General features: G+C 41.5%; 1 protein-coding gene across 3 annotated transcripts in view; it reads right to left on the reverse strand.

Annotated features, from left to right (window-relative positions):
- Carpa (Carbonic anhydrase-related protein A) overlaps positions 1–20,492 on the reverse strand; it is a 127,856-nt gene that overhangs the window by 1,897 nt on the left and 105,467 nt on the right. For all 3 annotated transcript variants that reach the window (XM_071790333.1, XM_071790330.1, XM_071790332.1), the window contains exons 6-8: positions 13,743–13,809; positions 507–661; positions 133–258 (exon numbers count right to left, since the gene is read on the reverse strand). In XM_071790333.1, the coding sequence (XP_071646434.1) occupies positions 133–258; positions 507–661; positions 13,743–13,809 (348 nt within the window). The remainder of the gene's footprint in view (positions 1–132; positions 259–506; positions 662–13,742; positions 13,810–20,492) is intronic.

The raw sequence follows: 20,492 nt of genomic DNA on the forward strand, positions 1-20,492 counted from the left end.
TTCCTTTAAAAGTCCTTTACCGGATATGATGCTAATCTTACGATATTAGATTCACCGCAATATGTCAATTACCCCGATTGACACACTTCTTCGCACGAAGTATCGAATGATATAATCGCAGCATTATATTACCTTGGCAAAATCGATATTCGTTCGCACGGTTCTATAATGAAGACCCTGCAGCGGTCTGGAATTGTTACCGAGAGGCGCTTTCGGTGTGCTGACTGGGCCCTGCATTAATTTCCTTAGGGCGTACAGCTAATAACAGAAACAATGCGCTCTATAGAAAGATCCGTTGACTGATCCAACAGTATTGACAAAACTATTTTCGGGCCGTCCTACCGTCTCGGCCGCTACTTTCGATGATTCGATTATTATTGCGAGACACGCAAACTCCCGCGAATCAGAACCGGAATTTAGGAGGAAGAGGCGAAGAAAAAAAATATGCCGGGAGAAGTTCGGCGGCGAATAAATCGCTGAACTGGTGAGATCGACTGACTGCTTACCTCTCGCGCCGTGATGTAAATTGGTTTGTTAAGGATCAGCCAGACCGCCGTTTCCCAACAACCGGGGTGCGTTGTACTGCCCTCGTAAGTCATGTAACCGGGGGTCTCCGGTAGAAGGCTTCTCAGGGACAGGTAGCGCACGGGTGCGGTGTCCCCTGAAATACAAATTATTAATAAGATTTGCGTCAGAGCCACTCTCGAAATAGGATTTAATTATCTCGCCTCTCGCGACGCATCTGAATTATTTTGCAATGGGTATAACCAAATACGATTACCAGCGAATTTCACTCGCTGGGATTTCCAAGGATTTCAACGATACTAGCTGGCTAAATCGAGCGATCAGTCGAGAGATTAATCAGTGATACTTTTAATACTCGGGGGATTTTCGACAATTAGATACCCTTAAAAGTTTAATTAGATCCCTAGATAAAAGGTCATGAAACAGAAATGCGTGCGTTCCGAGATTAGAAAATGGAAATTGAGAAGTAAATTAAGAAATTCAGAAGCAGTGTCAATGCACATTATATTTGTACGTTGTGCAAGATGCTAAACGATACAGGAATAAATGATATATACGAATTATATAGATCGTGAGACGTTACGTCTGATAATCAAGATATTTTGAGATGCTTGATTTATCAGCTATTATATACAGAAGCCGAATTCAACCGTCATTCGATGAATTCGCGGATTGTCCCGTTTTTATACGCTCATTTTCTGCTCCATGATATTCGACTCCTGAACACCAGCCGCGAGACTCAACGAACGAAAATCATTCTCGCAGCTGCATGCGGCGCAGCGTTCCTATAAATTCACCGATTATCCCGGCGTGCAGCGAACCTCGTACTTTTACCGATAACAGGCGTATGTGGATTATGGGGGATAGTAAAGCGTAAAACTCTCAAATCTTTCGCTCTAAGGCTTCTCGACGGCAAAAATCGGTATCGCGATATTCAACGAACCATTTGCGCGATGCGCACGCGAATGCGAGTGGACGCGAAACGAGCGAAATTACTTGCGATCGTTTTTGCGAATTCGCCTTTGAACGTTTGGCACTCTGGCAAGAGCAAACTGGGAAAACGAGGAGTCTGAAAAAGGGGAAACGAGCCGGCGATGATTGACGTTGCGCAAACATATACATAAATCGTGCACAAGACGCGGCCATTCGCGTTTACACATTTAACCCGAGAACGGGTGCATCTGATTTTTTTTGCATCAATGATCACCTGAGGTTATTTTTATACCCCAATTAAAAGTCATTATTATTAATTACATATTGCACATTTTTGATTGTTCCATAATTTATTACTAGTATTTGAGGATATGTATACCTATAGAGTTATTGAACATTTTTTTCTAGAAAAAAATAGAAATAAAAAAATATTGAAAAACGAAAAAAGCGCATTAAAATTACTATGACGTGAGCCTCATTTTTTCGATATTGGGGCGTAAAAATCACCCCAATATCGACTAGGCAACCGTTCCGGGTTAAATACAGAGTGGTGCATATAAAACTGGCCCTAAACGCAAAATATGTTGCAAAATACAGTTGCAAATAACTGTTCCGGGCCGGTTTGTGCGCTACCCTGTACAATCTGCATTTTCAACTTCCCGTGCACGTACGCGAAAAAAAATGCTGATACATTGAGTACCCCATAATTATATAACTTGAATCGAGAACAGTCACGAAAAAAATACACTGTTAAATATTAAAGAATAAAATTTAAACCAATAAATTTTGTTATCTTCGACTACCATGTGTGTGTCGAAATTTATTATTTTGACACAAAACAGTATTATTTTAACTTCATTGGTTTAGTTAAATTAACGACTTAAATATTATAGAAGCAATGGCGACTTATAGAAATAATTAAAAATGACTGAAATTGAGTATAATTTGACACGAATTTAACAGTGTATAACTTTCTTTTTATAGAAACTGTAGAAGCGGCTGATCCTAAACTCGTATTATTACTAACGGTTTCATAGATTTTCTTCCCTCATTTCAGACATGTTACAATAATTATTGTCGAATGTCAACTTCGCCGTCGAAATAATAGCAGTGCACTTAAACAATAATGCTCTCGCAGTAATAACGTCCGCGTTGATTCTCAACATTTAGGGAGTTATAATTTGAAACGTCGTCAGTCATAAGTGTATCATATAACCCGGTAAACAGTAGAATTACAAGAACAAACAATGTGCAACTCGCTTGTAAGCCGTCACTGCGCGAATATCTGCGTCTCATGCAGAATGGTGTGTATACGTGATGCATTATGCACTATCCAGCATAAATTTCCATCGACAACAGTGGTCTTGCGCGTTTCATCGTGAAAGCTACCATTCCCAATTCAATTATTACACTCAAACAATCGTCGTCATTTTTACTTTTACTAACTGTAAATACTTACGAATTTGAAGTAAAATAAAGCTATTTTAATGTTACTGAAGTAAAGAAATATATAATTGACAGAGTTGCGAATGAGTTATAAAAGGTCTTTTAATAATAATTTAATAATGAGTATGAAAAGTATTTTAATAATAGATTTTCGGATACCGAGCTGTAAAAATAACGTAAGAAAAACTGAAGTAAATGAGATTAACGTAGCGAGAATATTCACGTAATTATGATTTAATTCACACATTTAGACGCGACTATACCCGATTTGGCCGGATGGAGCGCCGCGCGAAAATGAATTTCGGAGACCATCAACCGTCCGAGATATGTGTCGACAGAATTTGCTCCTGAAGAGAGCGAGCGATGGGTTTCGAGTGTATATATACGGTAGGATGCGCGCCGTTCGTGAACCGCCAAACGTCCAGAAGTGATTTGTATCTTTCCTACGTAACGCGCGCGGGGCGAAATCCAGCGTAAAAGGTCATCATTTCAGAATGTGCGGTGAAAATAAATCTTTCGCTCGGAACAGTGCGCGCGCTCACGCCGGGGATCGTATTTATCGGGACCCTGGGAGGTATGTTACCGCGCGGTTTCACCGAACCTTCGATTCGAGCGCGTGTCCATCTCTCTCTCTTTCTCTCCCTGCCCGACCGACGTCTCTTATATCGACCGGCGAAAATTAATCTTGCGTACAGCCGTTCAATTAAGGGCTCTTTAGCGTCCCTTGAAAAAAGAAAGAAAACGAGGAAACACGTATTCGTACGGTGATACGTGGTATCACCGTGTATATATTTCGGATGTACATAAGATTACCCGAATCTCGTTCGTGGACGAGATGAAAATCCGGCCTGAACCGTCTGTACATACGCCCGCGCCAGTTTATCTACAAATAAAGGGATACATATAATCCACGATAGCACGGTCCTACGTAGCTAACATCTAAACACTCCACTGCAACGTCCTTTGTATATATTGCGTCTATTTCTCGCATCGGATCCGTGACGCCCCGTCGTCGCGTCGTCGCGAACCTCCGCTCACAAACGGACACAATCTACCCTTTACTTATCTTGCACTGGATGCAGCTAAATTTACACAAACCGCATGGATATACGTGTTATGTGCACTATATCAAACGTCGCCGCGCTTTTTGCATCATTAATTTATGCATCTAGACGTGAAGAAGGAATACGTCGTTTCATTATGTTTAATTGTGGAAATAATTGCCCGGTAATTTACAATGCGTTATAAAAATGTAACACAGTAGACATATTTATCGGATGTTTTGTAATCAGAATGTAAATAGCGGTAAAGAATCGAATGCATGCGAACGGAAGAATCAAAGGAGTTCAAGTATCAGCCGCGAAGCGGAATGGCGGACGAATTTGAGAGAGTAGATGTGTAGAGCAAGTCGCTTCGTAGCACAACGGAAACACTTTAAGTGCATCTAACCATCCTAACGAGCCCGTTTGAAGTAGTAACGTAACGCAACGACGATTTCACCTCTATATGGCGGCGAAAACCCAGCGTGGTGGTAACCGCGACGGGGGAGAGCGAGAGCGCTTCATCAAAATGTCGCTCTATACACGGCCGTCTATTTCTCGTATTGAGTCCGTGACATTAAAGATGGGCGAACGCGCGTTCTCGCAAATGGCAGATCCGGCACAAGGGAGCTCTGCCGTTTTGCCTCGCACAGAGAACGATCCTCCACCCCCGTGCGCCGACTTCCCCGGGCGTCCCCTCGCCGCCCCTTCGGCTCCCTCGTCGGCGTTTCCTCTTTTCGCGCGGAGATATTCTTAGAACGCCGACATTCAGGAACTCCGAGCGCAAAAAGTAGAAGCCGTCAAGTTCTTCTTGGGGCGGACGCCCGCCATCGACCACCCCTGGCATCACTCCCCCCCCCCCGTTCGCCATTTGGTGCTATCTCTTCACGTCGACATGTATCGGCCGCGTCTTACGCCCGTGCGTGCGTGTTTTATTTTTATTCATCGTCGCGTCCTGATTTCACCTCCTCCCTGGCAAATGAGGTCGGCGTACGAGCACCGGATGGAGGATAAATGGAGCTTGAGGGGGGTGGGAGAGAAGAAAGAAATCCGGCGAGATGACAAGTAATAATAACGGGGGCGCCGAAGAACGGGAAAATATCAACCGCTTCGTACCGTCTGCGGCAACGAGGCGAGGCTGGAGAGAGACCGTGATGGGCGGATAAGGATGGGAAAGGGTCCTCCTGGTGATTAATGAAATGCATTAACTCCTTCCCCGGGAAAGAGAGAAGAGGGAGCCTGAGAAAAGACCGCCGGCTACGGAGATCGCTTCGCCGCTTTCGAGAGTCTGCGGGAGCTACTGCTATTGATACGTTCTCGCGCACACAAGCGAGATTAAACGAGGCAAAATGCAGTTGTATTATGCATTGTGGAGGACCGCTATAAGGAGGGCGGAGATCTATCGGATCTCTTGGAATTATCGCGTTTTCCCGCATTCTCGTTTCGACGAAATCGAAGTGGATTTTTTTTTTCAGGGAAGTTTGACGAAAGCTTCGTTCGTCGCAATTTTTTCAGGACTCGACTTTTTTGACATTTCTCATAAATTTTTGATAAATCGAATTTCTGCTGTAAGAGGAGTCGCTTGAAGCTGATCACTGGAAAAAACTCTGTTTCATCAAAATAACTCTCGTATGTATTAATGAAACGTAATCAAACGGATACGCAGTTCACTCGATCATATCAATATAATCGTTTTTCTCGCCAACAACGTAACGGGTTGAAAAACAGCTTGTTTTACATCTCTTATTTTTCTCCAGGAAAAATCCATTCCTCGCCAGTCGTACCATAATTTACCGGGCGCGCCGTATAACAGCGGAATCTTCCCTCGTGAAAAAAAACAGCGATTTTTGGCATGAAAAGCTATACAACACGTTCTCGTTTAATAATTCATGGCCGACGCAAATCCGTGCCGACGCACCATTATCTATTATCGAACCGGCCCGGTCGGTCGGCCGGTCGCAGATATTTCCGTGGAGGGTCACACGCACGACACGCGGCCCGGCTGGCTCGTTGCGTGGAAGTCGAGTATCGTCGGGAATAACGTGAGGTGCTCTTAGGAAAATTGACCGTGCCTAATGGCGCCGGCACACAGCGGCGGAATAATGATGATGACAGTGGCGATAATCGCAATATAAGAACATCTTCGACGCACGTAACGAATATCGACCCAACGGCACACAGTGTACCGTGTAATACACGTTTGTGTACAATACATGTGTGAGTGTGTGTGTATTGTTTGACGGACGAGACATTCGTTGATTTTGCGTCGATTTCGTACATTAAGGTCGCCGCTCGATTTCTCGAAACGAGATTCTTGTTTGCCGAGTGAATAATTCACGGCTTGGTGCCGGCCAAGCTCTCGAGCAGTTTATTCTGTCTTATATCATCCAGACCGACCGCGCGGCGAGGGGAAAACGACCAAACGATCATTTTGCTGTTTACCCTCAATTAGCGCGCCAAGTTGGCGAGGAGATTTAATAAGGACTAGTATATACCAAATGTCGAAATAATTCAAAATAAATAAAGAAACGTGGTATTTGACTTACGTGACAATTGAGTTACAAACTCATTACTAAATTGAACATTATATAAATATCTTCAAATCTAGCTGATCTTTAAGATCATTTCCTTGGAATGTTAAAGTCTTTTTAATTGTTTAGAATATTAACGTCCTTTTAATTAAATGTTTTATCTATAATTTTGTACGTACAAAATTAAAGTGAAAAATAATGTAAAGCTGATGACAAACAATATATATAGCCGATGTATAAAATTGCGAAAATATTATACGCGCAACTTCGATTAATTCAAAAACGAAAATTCTACTTAGATTATGTAATTAATAAATTTTCCTATTTGTTTCTTTTTGTTACAATAAAAGAGAGTTTTCCTCTCACAAATATAGTCTCTTTTTTATTAGACACTTATTGCATTTGTCATTATTTGCGCGTGCAGAACCTGTAGCCTGAATTTAAATATGTATCTGCATATTTATTCATAACTACGTTCCCTTCGAATCGATTTGAAGGTAAGGTAAGCATCATAGTATATTCGACGTATGTGTAGCAGCCCCGATATGTTTTGAGAGCTTTACAGAGATACACAGCAACGTATCAATAAATAATAACATCTGTATAAAACCACGCTACACGTACTATCGTTACATTCGAACCCGCCGCGCCGGCCAATGTACACGTAACATTTTCCGTATCTGTAGTATTATTTTGTAACGTATGCCGCTATCAAATACGTCATATTTAATACGCGGCTTGTCAATTAAAACATTGCGATGTATTTATGGCCGTCAATCACTATCCTGAAAATATACGGCGTTAACGCGCAGTGCGGTTTTACCATATCACGGCTTATTTTTTCACGAGAAAGTGATTTACGATTGCTTCAAATAATATTTAAACATCATCCTTTTTTTCTGGTATCTTCGAATATCATCGCGTCAGCAGAGCTGGTATCCGCGGTTGCCCCCCTCGCCGCGAGCGAGAAAAAACCCCGAAAAAGAAAGATTGCTCTCTCGGCCCTCGGCGTAAAGTGAGAGAGGATGGTCTGTCACCGTGATAAATTCACCACCTCCAATCCTCGTAGCTACGAAAAATATTTCTATCGACTAGGGAGATCGCGCATATAGGGACGAAGCGAAAGAAGGAAAAGAAAAAAAAAGAAGAAACGCTGGGCATCAGGGCGGCCGCGGCGAGGCGCGAGACGCTGCCATGCACCGAAGGGGGATGCAACCCCCGCCGAAAGATAGAAACGCATCGGGTGAGAGATACCTCGCGCCTCCCGACGGCCGGATCCGCAAACTGGTTTCTGACGTTTCGTTATATGGCGAAACGCCACGTCTGGAGGGTCGGTAGCGAGGGCGGAGAATGGTCGGGGAAGATAGAAGGAGGAGGGGGCGGTTTTGCTACCCTGCCGTATTGCGACATTGTGTATACGATTGTGCAGCTGCGCGCGAGAGGAAAGAGAGATAGGGAGAGAGAAAGAGAGAGAGAGAGAGAGAAAGAGAGAGCGGCATGCAACCTGGATGCACCGAGGGCAAACGGGGTGAGAGAGGGCGGAGGGAAGAGAGAGAGAGAATCAGAACTCTGAAGGGGTTGCGCGAGTGGGCCCCGTCGGTGGCAGGGGTAGCTATAAAATACAATTTCAGGGGTGTCGGTTTAATACCACGCATACCGCGCAAATATTTCATCTATTATCTACATTTCGTAGATACGTAGGCATTTCGCCGGGCGGTGTGCGGCTCGACGGAGCTGTAACGGGGCGGGGGTTGTACGCGGAGTAAATGGCCGGGGATGTGTGCGTAACAGCGAGGCTGCGAATATTCCTCCGGTACTAGGGACTCCGTCCCGCTCGCTTACTTCTGTACGGGTTACTATACGCCGGCAACGTCGAAACATCCCTTTCACGCGTATATACAATCGCGTAAATCAGTGCGTTTTAATTCATAGGCCCGCGGTACGATTTCATACGCAAAAACTGACTGAATGATAATTACGAAGTAAGAAGATGAAAATATATTATACCGTAAGCAGGATATTCCGTAAGACAAACATTGAAGCTAAATGCGCGTGTTTATTAGCTCCCTATTTGTCATCGCGCAAATAGATGTCTTGCGGAGCTACGAAGAAATTCCTGTGCACGTCTAAAAGATTAAAGACTTTATTCTATGCGTTCCGATATTCACTGTCACTACTGAAAATCTATAGTGTATACGTTACGTAAACTATAGATTTTCAGTACTTGCAGTGAATATTGGAATGCAGCCATTTTGGCATGCCATTTTTACAGGAAAAAAACTGTTTTCAAATGTTACATATTCGCGCGTAAAAAATAGATTCTATTAGTTTAAAATTATCTTTTCCTTTATTGCTTTATCAAAATTTTAAAACAATTTACGTTTATTCTTGCCAAATATTCCAGGCACGACATATTAAAATATATCACAGGCGTGACGAATATGTGTGAATACTCGAAAATTCATTTATCGAGTGGAAATTATTGCTTTATAAAATTGGAAGTAATGGACATACCCTGTCGAACAATTTGTTCAACGCAGATTTGATGCAACAATTTGAAGAATGCAGTTATAATAAAAATTAGTAATTCTGATACATAATTTACTGGGGGCTTACGAAAATCATGTGCGAATAAACGGATACGTTCCGAATACGTCGCGGAAATATTCGATGACGCGTTGACGCTTTTCGTCGTGCTTTTCCAATCCATCTGCGCTGGTCGTAATCATCGTTAATTACGTCACACGCATTATTGATCAAGCTTTAAAAACACATTATTCCCCGAAATCGATTCGGCAGGGACATTACTGACGTTATTATTAATGATGCCGATAAAATCAATTTCGCAGTGCGTGGATAAATGAAAAGTCTTTACTTTCTCGCGATTGCATTGTCGTAGAAGCGTTATTAAACGCTTAACTTACATCCGAGCTGTTAAGAGTATTTTGCATATTTATACAAGCGTTGCTTAATATGCATTACGTGCGTCGTGAGGAAATTTCATTTTGTCGCTTCATCTAATTCGATAAAACTCTTAGGAATGTCTTTCCCACAATCGTGACAGCTCGACAGTGATCAACGATATCGTCGCGTTAAATAAAAAAGTCCCTTTAAAACGTCGTTCCACGCGGTTTCGTTCATTGGCGAGCGCGCGGACGCTTTTGCACGCGAGCGTTCTGTGTGCAAAAACATGTTTAGCTGATGAAAAGCTTGAGTTAAATAAATTTCACGATGGCATAGGCGAACTATTGTGGGCCTCGGTGTATGCAACGTGCCTGTCTCGGCACGTACACGACAATGGAATACTTAGATCCCGCTGTAGCTCCTCCTCCCCGCGCGCCATTTTCCATTGTCTTATGATTTATGTTCCCTGGTCGCGGTGTCAACAGGGTATTGATTAAAATACACACATAGCCGTGCCCGGGCGCGCATACAGATTTATGCACACACCAGCCGGCCGGAGTATGTGACATCGCCGTACCTTGTAAATCGACCCCCGTGTCGCCCCTTTCCCCTCCGCCCCTCTTGCTATCACGCGCCTGCCGGAGCGTTGATCGTGTTAACCGTGTAAAAAGCGCCAGGCACGCTTCCAGGTCGAATCGTTTAGCCGAGGAGACACCGAACGCTCTCTTATACGGACCCACGGACTGAAGGAGGTGACGGAGGCGGTATCTGAAATCCTACCGGGAAGCACACCGAGTGCGCATCGATGGTCCTTCCGCCCTTCTCTCTACCGGCGCGGCGTTTCGTCCCACTCTCTAAACCCCCTCCGCCCTCCCCCACGAGAATACTTGGCTGTAAAGTTTATTTTCTTCCTCGTCGAGCAATGCAACCAGCCGTGGCATTCGCAGAATTATGCCACGCAAGTTGAACGAGGAACGAGGCGCTTTTCTTGCCGTCGCGGGCGCGCGCGCGAGACGGCGCGGCGGCGGATGCGCGGATGCAAATCGCGGGAGGAAGTTCGTTGCGCCGATGGAATCTGCGGGAGAAGAGAGAAAGGCAGAAAGGGAGAAAGACCGTGCGAAGGAGAGGGAATCATATTTCGATTTTATGTCGGGCGCAATTTGCGTCCGTAAGTCGCGGCGCGGCGCGATGCATCAAAACGGCGGATCGCGCTCGCGCCCGTTCTTGACGCAGCGGCGCGAGCGCTATAATCCATTATGCGCGCCATCCATTTAATTTTAATATCGTAACGAGGCTCTGACGGGCGTTAATTCGCCGAGACAAGTTATGAAAAATCGCGGACGGATCGTGATGATATAAACGCGCCGCTACCTACAGCGACTCAATTCACGCTCCGGTATAACGCGCCCGCGCGCGCGCGTTATCGCGGCGCTTTGACACAACGCTACAATTTTCTTCCGCTTCAGTGTTTAGCATAGTTGAGTTAATTATAATTTGCGTGATATTACGCGAATGTCGCATTGCCCGTATATAATGATATGAAAGCGATAAAATCAGATTAATATAAAAATTGCTATAGCAGAATTATATATAATGTTAAATACTTTGAAAAAAACGTACAATATAATAAAAAATATATAATAACGTTATATTAACAAATGTATGGTTGCGACAGCACCCACGAAATGCCAGATAAATATTGATACAAGCAATTTATTATTTTAAATATTGTAAATTACAATTACTCGCGAAAAAAAAACAAAGAGACGTAGCTCAACGATTATCTCTTTTTAAGAGAAAATATACTAATTACTCTATGGTAATTAGAAAGCTGGAAATTTATTAACTAGTTGTCTAGTAGCATTGTTTCGCTTACTTCGATGCACGGGAAAGCATTACTGTAAGTAATTTACACCGTCGGTTCGCATTTTCTTCATTACTCTTGCTCTCCGCTAAAACGCTTTCTCGTTATTCATACTCACGCTGCTACTTTTACTTTTTGTCATTCTCAATGGAACGCGTATTTATAATCCTCGTATTACGATACAAACGATCCCTGCGATAATTATTTATAAGTATGCGAGACATTACGCGATAAAAGGGATGACTTTCAGGATATAGTTCTTAAAAAAAAAATTATCGTGTTATACTCATTTACAAATTAAACGTGCAAAGTCATTGGACATACAGATCCTATATTTTAAAAGATATGAAAGAGAGTTATTAACTGTGTTTAGAGACGGCTCTCCGGAAAGCATCCATTACTTATCCAACCGGATATGATAACTCATCGTTCTTATAAATTCCAACTTAAGATTAGAGAGAAAAGGGTGCTTTTCACTCTATCCTACGGCGACATAAACGCCTCCGCTGGCGCGAATACTCGGTGGGTCGAGGAAGTGACTCGTTATCTTAAGAGAGTCATTTCGTCCCCTTCGTCTTTTTCCTCCTCGTAGAGGCCCCCGCTCTCGACTTTTCACTCTCGACTCGAGTGCCATCCGCTACAGCCGTCGCTGCCGCCGCCACCGCCGCCACCGTCGCCGCCCCTCTAAGCCTCATCCGAGTATCACCGGCAAAACCGACACTCTTCTCTCCTCCCAACGGCGTTTTATTTATTATCCGCGGTTACTCCGGCGAACCGCAGCATCCGGGCAACTCTCCGTTCGAAGCTCTCTGCGAGTATCCGATGCGTGAAGCGCGTATTCATCGCGAAACCGCATATCTGACCCTCACCCGCGCCACATTTTTCGCAGACTAGTCTTTTAACGGGAGCTCACTAATTGCAGCCTCGTCTTTCAGAATTTTCAGGCGACGTCAAACGAATCGAGAATTTCGGTTACCGCCGATACTAAGTGCGTTTGGCTCGAGAAAACTTTCTGATTTTGGTTTTCTAACATATTTAGATATCTCTGATTCATCTCTCTTACGAACATAAGTCGCGATCGGATATTGATGTTCGTGAAAACAAAAATAATGTGATAACTTTGTAGAAATAACTTTGGTGAAACTAAAATGTAAAGAAAATATATTTTTGTGTGTATATATATCAAGATATATATATTTTTTTTTCACCAATAAATGCCAAGAATAAAAAATCTATTTCTATAAAATAGTCCAGTATTTTTTCCTCCTTAAAATATTTAGGGATATTGAATTTCCATCTAGATCTATATATACGAGATAATTAGATCTCATTATTTTCCGAAGTTTCATCTCTTATGCCACTAGCGGATCCTGCTGTCGATAATGGGGAGTGTTTCGGCAAAATTATTTTTGTTATATTTGGTTTGATATTTTTTTTTAGTATCACGCTTAGCTTTTACTCCAGGATCAATGAGAGGACGCGGTGAAATTTCTTATAGAGCCTGCTTTAATATTAATGCATTTTGTGCTACATTTTTAAACAGAACTCACAAAACAGAGCTCAAAAAACTTTTTCTTATTTGGAAGTTTTAACACCAAAACACCCCTCTAGGATCCGCCAGTGTGCAGAGCCATATATTAGGTTCCTTCGATGTGGAGTACGTCGAGACGATTTCAATGACACATCTAGTTGGGGTAGGAAATTAGTATCGAGCTGCGCACAGCTTGTTCAGGATTTACGTTCCGGCGACACAATACGGCATAGTTACGTCGTCTGTCGTTACATCGCATCGTCCGACGTACATTGTAAAAAGCACCAATGAAAGAGCGATCACGAATAGATAATTATTACACGTCGCTTGATTTGTCTCGACATCAATAACCACCTGCATTCATTAGCATCGAAGAGATCAGAACGCCGATTGCAATTTTGCATAAATATGGATGCATTAAAATTTACTGTTACTTTCAAAATCAGGTCTTTTCCAACATAAAATTACACATTTCGTATGCCAATTATTACACATTTCACAAGTTTTTGGTTGTTTAAGGAAATAATGGAGCAACGTTTAAACACGACACATGCGATTTACTTTTGTAAATATACTCTTCGCCAATTATGAGGCTATTTGCTCGGACGGGAAATGCGGCAACGTATATAAATTATTTATATTTACTCATATAATTAATAACGAAATTACAAAAATTAGGATTCGATGTTGTTTAATATCACTTTAAGATGTACCGCGTATATGAGAGGAACGAGATCGTAGCCAAATGGGCATTACGCGCACACAAAGGAAAAGCTATCTCATCCAGTAAGACCTCGAAGTTGCGGGGTTAAGAGGAAAAAAAGTTATCACGTCGTTGAACGAGATACAAGCGAGCGTGATATTACGCAATAGAGAGTCAAGGATGACGACAGAATTTCCAGCTTGATTTAGGAAAAGAGCGTAGGAGAAAGCGATTTATGCCTCCCTCCGCGATGTATTGTACTCACCTCGATGTATGACCTTGCTGAACACGCTGGTGATGATCTGCAGCTCGGGATTTAACACCTCGCCGAGCTGAAACAGAAAACAGCTTTCTTTGTGTATCCGGCTAAACGACAGTGACACCTTATACCGCACGTAACATCACCATCATCACCATCACCAGCACCAACACCCGCCCGCCGCATGCACCGTCGCGTCGGCGATGTGTCCTTCGCCATTCTGCCCCTGTCCCCCGCGCCATTTTCTCCGCCCTGATACGTTTTCCATCGATTTCCCATGAAAAGGGGTTGCTCGGTCGGTGCTAAGTGCACCGCATAAAGAGGTGAAGGCAAAGAGTCGTTTCGAAAGTTCTACACTGGGCGCCATTAAAGGTAACCGTAAAACCCCTGACTAAACCGACCGTGGACTTTAAAGTAACTATAAATAATAAAAGTTGATCTGCGCGGCGCGGCCGCGTGGGTCCGCCGTCGATCAAAAGTTTCGCCGTTTCCCTATTCCGTGGCACAAAATTATTATCGCCGCCTCCGCCTCGTCTCTCTATTCCGTAAATAGAGGTAAACAAGGGAGATAAGAAGATGGATAAAATGAAGTGAGATACGATCGGGGATGGAATTGCGCGCGCGGCAGAGGTACTTCTCTTTATAATGGACGTATATACTTCAGTATCCAGATTTATGGATAATCGTTAATTAAAACTATCAATGATGTTACCGCATAAGAGAACGTTTTACAAAAGAGCTACTGTGAACGAATAATAGAGAAACAATGTCTCCATTAACCTTTGATAACATCGATTATATATATATCATTATAGCAAAGAAAAAAATCGCGTGTAAATATAAAGTACATTAAAAATGCATTATATAATATTTTTGGTTGTAATATTGAGATTTTGAGATCCCTCCTCGTTTACGTAAAATGTACTTTACGATAATTAAATTGGTATTTTAAAATATCGTAGACTCTGCGATTTAAATGTTTTAAGAAGAAGTTAATATTCGAGTGCAGACTTTATATCTCGCAGATGTTTTATATATTTGTTTCATAAGATTTCATAGCGTTTTATGATACAACAATTATCGGCTAAATGGATATAATACTATTGAATTTATCAGGAGCTATAAGTTATGTAAAGAGGCGGCGACTGTTTTACCTCTTAATCCAGACACTTGAGAATTACATAGGACGTAATCGAGATTCAGTTGCGAGACAGGTAAGCGGACGCCGACGGTTTAATCTCCGTTTAAATTTCTTGTAATAAAGGGACCCTAATCTTAATTATGAGCTAAGAGAATTAATCTCAATGACGGCCGTCCTTAAACGTTCTTAATCTCGTCGCTCTAGGATAAACTTAACTGAGAAAATTCGCGGTAATCATGATTTCTTCATATTCATTTAATCAAAAGAAAGTTTTTTTTATCGCCGATACGATGAAATTTTGTAACACGTACTGGACATTGTTCACATGCACGACACTTGCCGAATAATGTTTCACGAACATTTGAATTTTCAACAAAAAATATAAATCTAGAAAATATTTATTAAAAGTAAACGAGAAGCACATTTCTCTTTCTACATCGAAAATTATTAACGATAATGTATGTTTTTTCCGATTTCATTGTTGCTTCGTTTAAATTAATTACTAAAAAAGTTTCCTAAAAATATATTTAATTTACCGTTATTAATTCACCGTTTGCGTTTATATGTCCAACATCCAATGTAAAATACTGCGAAATCAGCTGCATTAAATCCCAACATGGCACGACCAAAGTCTATCTAGTTAAATCCGGTCTGCAGTTGCGGCTTACGCCGTCAGCATGTTGTTACTTGTTTGGCAAATCAACTGTACACTAATTTGTAATTGTAGCTTCGTAATTTCCGCGGCAGTTGGGCAATAAACAAGCTCCAACGACGACGCCCCGTCCTGAGATCGTATCGATCGCGCGACGAGGTCCTTCTGGTCTCACTTCTGGCCGCGCTACGATGATCGCAGATAAAGTGTATTGCCCTGGAACCGGTCGGTGCAGGGAACAGCCAGTGCTCGGCTTCGCGTCATATTATGCAGTCCACCCGACGGACGTGGGGAATTAGCAAGCCCGATTCATTCATCCTCTCCCTCCCTCTCTCCGTCTCTCGCAGGAACACAAGGATCCTTCGTGCCGACCGAATTTCTCCTTCCGTTTGATAGCGCGGAAGTCCCGTCTTTTGTCATTAGATCAGGACTATACTGACTGACAGCCGCGCTAAATTGACGCGTAGCGTAATTACGGGTTAGCAATTTCCTCGCAGCAGTTAAAGTGATAAACAACTGGCCATGCTAGTCATTTGACTAAAGGATATTTGTCCACCGAAGAAAGGATAGTGCGATGCGCTCTTAATTATAATCACAATTCGCTACAATTGATCAAATCGAGCCTTTTACTTTCAAAAGAACGAAAAGAAATTAACTGTTTTACATGCAAATTTCGCTCTTTTAATATCACGAATTCGTGTTTGTACGTAATTTACCTTTGCGATGAATCACAAGCAATTCGCGAAAATAAAGTCGCTGGAGTCGCGTGTGTTGCGAGTAAACTTTTTCCACCTCGCTCGAACGGGGGGGGGGGGGTTCCGAAACTTTTTTTTCCCAATAGCTTTCCAGCATGACGCTTATACACCTCACAGATTTTAGGTCGTAGGTCGCGATTCCCCCGTTTCTCTTTCCAAGAAACTTTCGATTCCATTTAGTCGCTGTAATTTCTCTCTGACCTTCTCGCATTCCACAAAGCAATTGTCACGACGACTGCACGCGCTATTTACACGTCGCAACGGTCGCAAGGCCAAACGTAAAAGTGGCGCATAATCGCGTCAATTGTCGCATAATTGCGCGAATTATAAAAATCGCAATGAGTTTATTCATCAAGCTGCGTCTATTATAACGAATCGTTCCTTTGATGTTGAAATTCAGAACAACATGTTAGCGCATTACGGAGTTTTACGGAGTATTGACGCTTTGAAAGTTTCCGGCGTTGCGCGTTAAAACGTCGACGGGAGTTCGTTTAGGTCTGAGATCGCAGAAATACCGACGGTGTATCACCGAGGTACCGACTCATTTGGATCTCATCCCTCAGACACCCCAGGGTATAATCCGTTTGAATTACAGTCGTCAACCCCGTTGCCTCTAGACACGCCTTTACGATCTATTCGTCGGGAGATCGAGCACCTGTTAAAGGTTTCCAGGAAGGATGATGCCGCAATGGGATTATTCAAAACACTGACCTTTTCGGACGTGCAACCGCTGCATTTGCCCGGGTTTATATTTTGCTCTCATTGGAATTTATAATGCGAAAATATATTTCGCGGTCACCTAAAGTGTTCTCTATTTATGCGGATTTTAATTTATAATAACATTTAACTCCCTCTCATTTCGTCACACATCCGAAGCGTCGCGCGACTTTCTATATATTATAACGTTTAATTCAACATTAATCCATAGCGCAATTATAACTAAATAAAATCATTTTGACTGAGCAATTTCAATTAATCAAAATTTTTCGATTTTTCTTCTAATATTTTTCTTCCGATGGAATACTAATCCACTATGGAATATATAGCAACCGAAAAATCTTTTGCATTATCTCTGCGGGAGCCGGATCATGAATATTTATACTTATCTGTCATATTAATCAGCAGACGGGCTGGCAAGCAAACGAGAGCTAATGTAAAAGCGCACGTAGAGGCGCGGCTGTAAATTCTAGCGGAAAAAGCGCGCTATTATGTTCGGTATTATCGCGTCGACGAACCCTTTTCATCGTCTTACAGCCATCGTCGTCGCCTTAAAGCGCTCGTAAACATCCCTCTTAAAAATATTCAGAAGTTGCTGTCGTTCGTCGACGGCTGCAAGCGGAGTCAAAGTGCGTCGTTATGACGCATAGTCGCTGCAACGCATACAGCTTCTCTCCTTCTTTCTCTCTTTTCCACTCTTATTTCGTTCGTCTTCGTTACGCCGCGGTTTCGAAGGCTAAGTTGCTAAAGAGAGCGGAAAACGGACGGGAAAAGGGCGCTCGCCGAAAGAGGGTGCGAGCGAGATGGCGCAGGAGACAGAAGGTCGTCGCTGAAAGTTTCAAAGTTATTCTGGAGATAAATACAGTTCAGGTCGGCAGTGGTTATTGCATGTTTTATATCGCACCCTTTACAGGAAAGAGAGAAGTGGGAGGAGAAATGCATCACGTGACGATAATCTTTTTCATTTTAGATTATTATACGTGAAAAATATTCCGCTCTCTACCGCGGCAGAAAATGTGGGAACGAGCTGGCTCACGTTTCTCTATTTCTGTTTAAATAACATAGCTGAAAACTCAGTCCATTCGTGGTTTTAACTACAAATGAAAAACATGTGTGTGTATATATATATATATATATATATATATATATATATGCATATATTTTATAAACACGTAGTTTCTCGTCTAATTCTATTTGGCGGTATAAAATTTCATAAAAGTTTACTGTTAAAAAAATTCTGTGTGTGATCCTCTATCTTTGCAAAGTTCTTTTCCTCGCAGTTCATTTTTTAGGTATAAATTTGTTCGTACGAATTAATCGAGAAAGATTACTTCCATTTTCAATCTTGCGACAATGTCAGCAAGCAAGAAATTTAAATATTAGATTAAAGCTAATTTATCATGCATTAATTATAATATTTGTTCAAATGATGTAATAACGGACTAATGGGGTAGATTCCTATCAGCAAAAAATAGAAAAGGAAGATCGTAAAGGAAGAGATAACGGCATAATAATTCCATTGGAGGTTGCAAATTCAGTTTGTAGATGATCTGGAGGAAGCTCGAGAGAGCGGTTATCCATGAGCGAAATAATTGCTCCACGATAATAATTCCGTTATTCGAAAAGGAAAGTACGAACGGAAAACGGTTCGTTATTTTCTGTATGATATTAAAATCGTATTCGCTTTGATCGATACTATCCGATTTATTCTTTACGCACAGATATACATTTCATATATTCGATATTGTTGTCATGCGAAGAAAAAAATATAATAGCAAATTTATTTATTGTAAAAAGTACAATGCAGTATGCTGCGTAATGAAACGCGATACAAATTGTAACGTGATATTGTGTGTAATTTGAAAATAATATTACAGATATTTATATATTATATTACATATTACATATTACATATATACATGTTATTTATATATTATAAATATCTGTAATACAATTTTCAAATTACACTTACAATATTACGTTATATCGGCTATTTTAGCTCATATTAATAATTTCGTTTTGTCATATTTAGATAAGAGAATTGTAAAAATTTCGTTTTATTATTTATATATATAACTTGTAACACTAAAATTTATAATTTTAGAAAGTGATGCGTTTTTTTAATAATAAAAATCTACACTGTTAAATTGGCAGTGTCAAATTATACTCAATTTGAGTCGTTTTTAATCATTCCTATGGATAGCCACTGTTCCTACTCAATATGTCGTTAATTTAATTAAAACAATGTTAATTTAACTAAACCAATGGAGGAGTTGAGATAATACTGTTTTGTGTAAAAATAATAAATTTCGACACGCATAGTTAAAATTAACAAAATCTTATTTAACTCAAGGTATTGGTTTTTGGTCAGGTATTTGATTTTCATTCTTTAATATTTAACAGTGTATCAAGCAAAATTACAAAAAATTACAATTTACAAATTGTTGATTTGTCGATTTGCGTGTTTGTGATTATTGTGATTGTCTATTTTATAAAGAATGATCTCGGTCAAAAGTACGATTTGGCGTTTATAACGAGAAAAATGAGAAGGTATGGACCGACGAGGTAAGAAAAGACGTAAAAGAAAGAAACGAACAAGGGATAAAGGAGAGTCGCGACACAGCTTTAGCCGGCCAGAAGGTTCCTCTCAAAACTTTGGAATTTATTCCTGTGTTAAACGCCGCGCGTCTTGGAAAACTTACCGCGTGTTTGCGCGCAGCCCCCGACCGAAATGATTATGCCATAATAATGATATTGTTAGTTGGAAATGTAAGGGCTGCCGAGGTTTGCTGCTTGAAAAAATAACGGCTAATGTTCGCCCTCGCCTTCGTGATGTAATTAATACCCGTTGGAGAAACTTCACTGGTCTACCTGTTGTGCACATGCGCGCGCGCGCGCATACCTCTTATACGCGAATTTCTCTAAAGTTGTTTTTACTCGTGTCGAAAACATTTGTTACATCCTTCAACGTATTATTCTCGAAATTTTATAGAATTTGTCAGACTGTACCAAATTATTTTCTGGCAATTCATCTAGATGTGTATATAATTCCAACAAAAATTCCCGCGGAAGAATTAGCGAGTTTAAGGGAATTAACGTAATCGAACATTCGTCATTTATTCCTCGCAAGGCAAGTGTTATTAGCGAGGCTACATAGTGTCTGTCACGTGCTAACTACCGTAATCTCTGATACGCTGAATGCATTTGTAAGGGGAAGCTAAGTGCGGTCCGAAGTCGAGAAAGTTAGCATCACGATATGCGCCCTGCAATGTTAGAAACGGTTTCGCCATAACACGATGGCTTGACAAGAGTCGGGGGATGGGAAGCGGCGAAGGTGTTAACAACCAACATAATTATCAATTTACGCGGCTCGCCTAACTAAACGTAGGGTTTAGTTAGAAATCGATAGATTACCATGTAAATGAATTTGGATATGCATTTTTTAGTAGTTTACATTGTTATGTGTAATATTAATTGCATACATTGTTGCA

This window comes from Temnothorax longispinosus, chromosome 10 (genome assembly GCF_030848805.1).
Source record: "Temnothorax longispinosus isolate EJ_2023e chromosome 10, Tlon_JGU_v1, whole genome shotgun sequence".
Classification (NCBI taxonomy): Eukaryota; Metazoa; Arthropoda; class Insecta; order Hymenoptera; family Formicidae; genus Temnothorax; species Temnothorax longispinosus.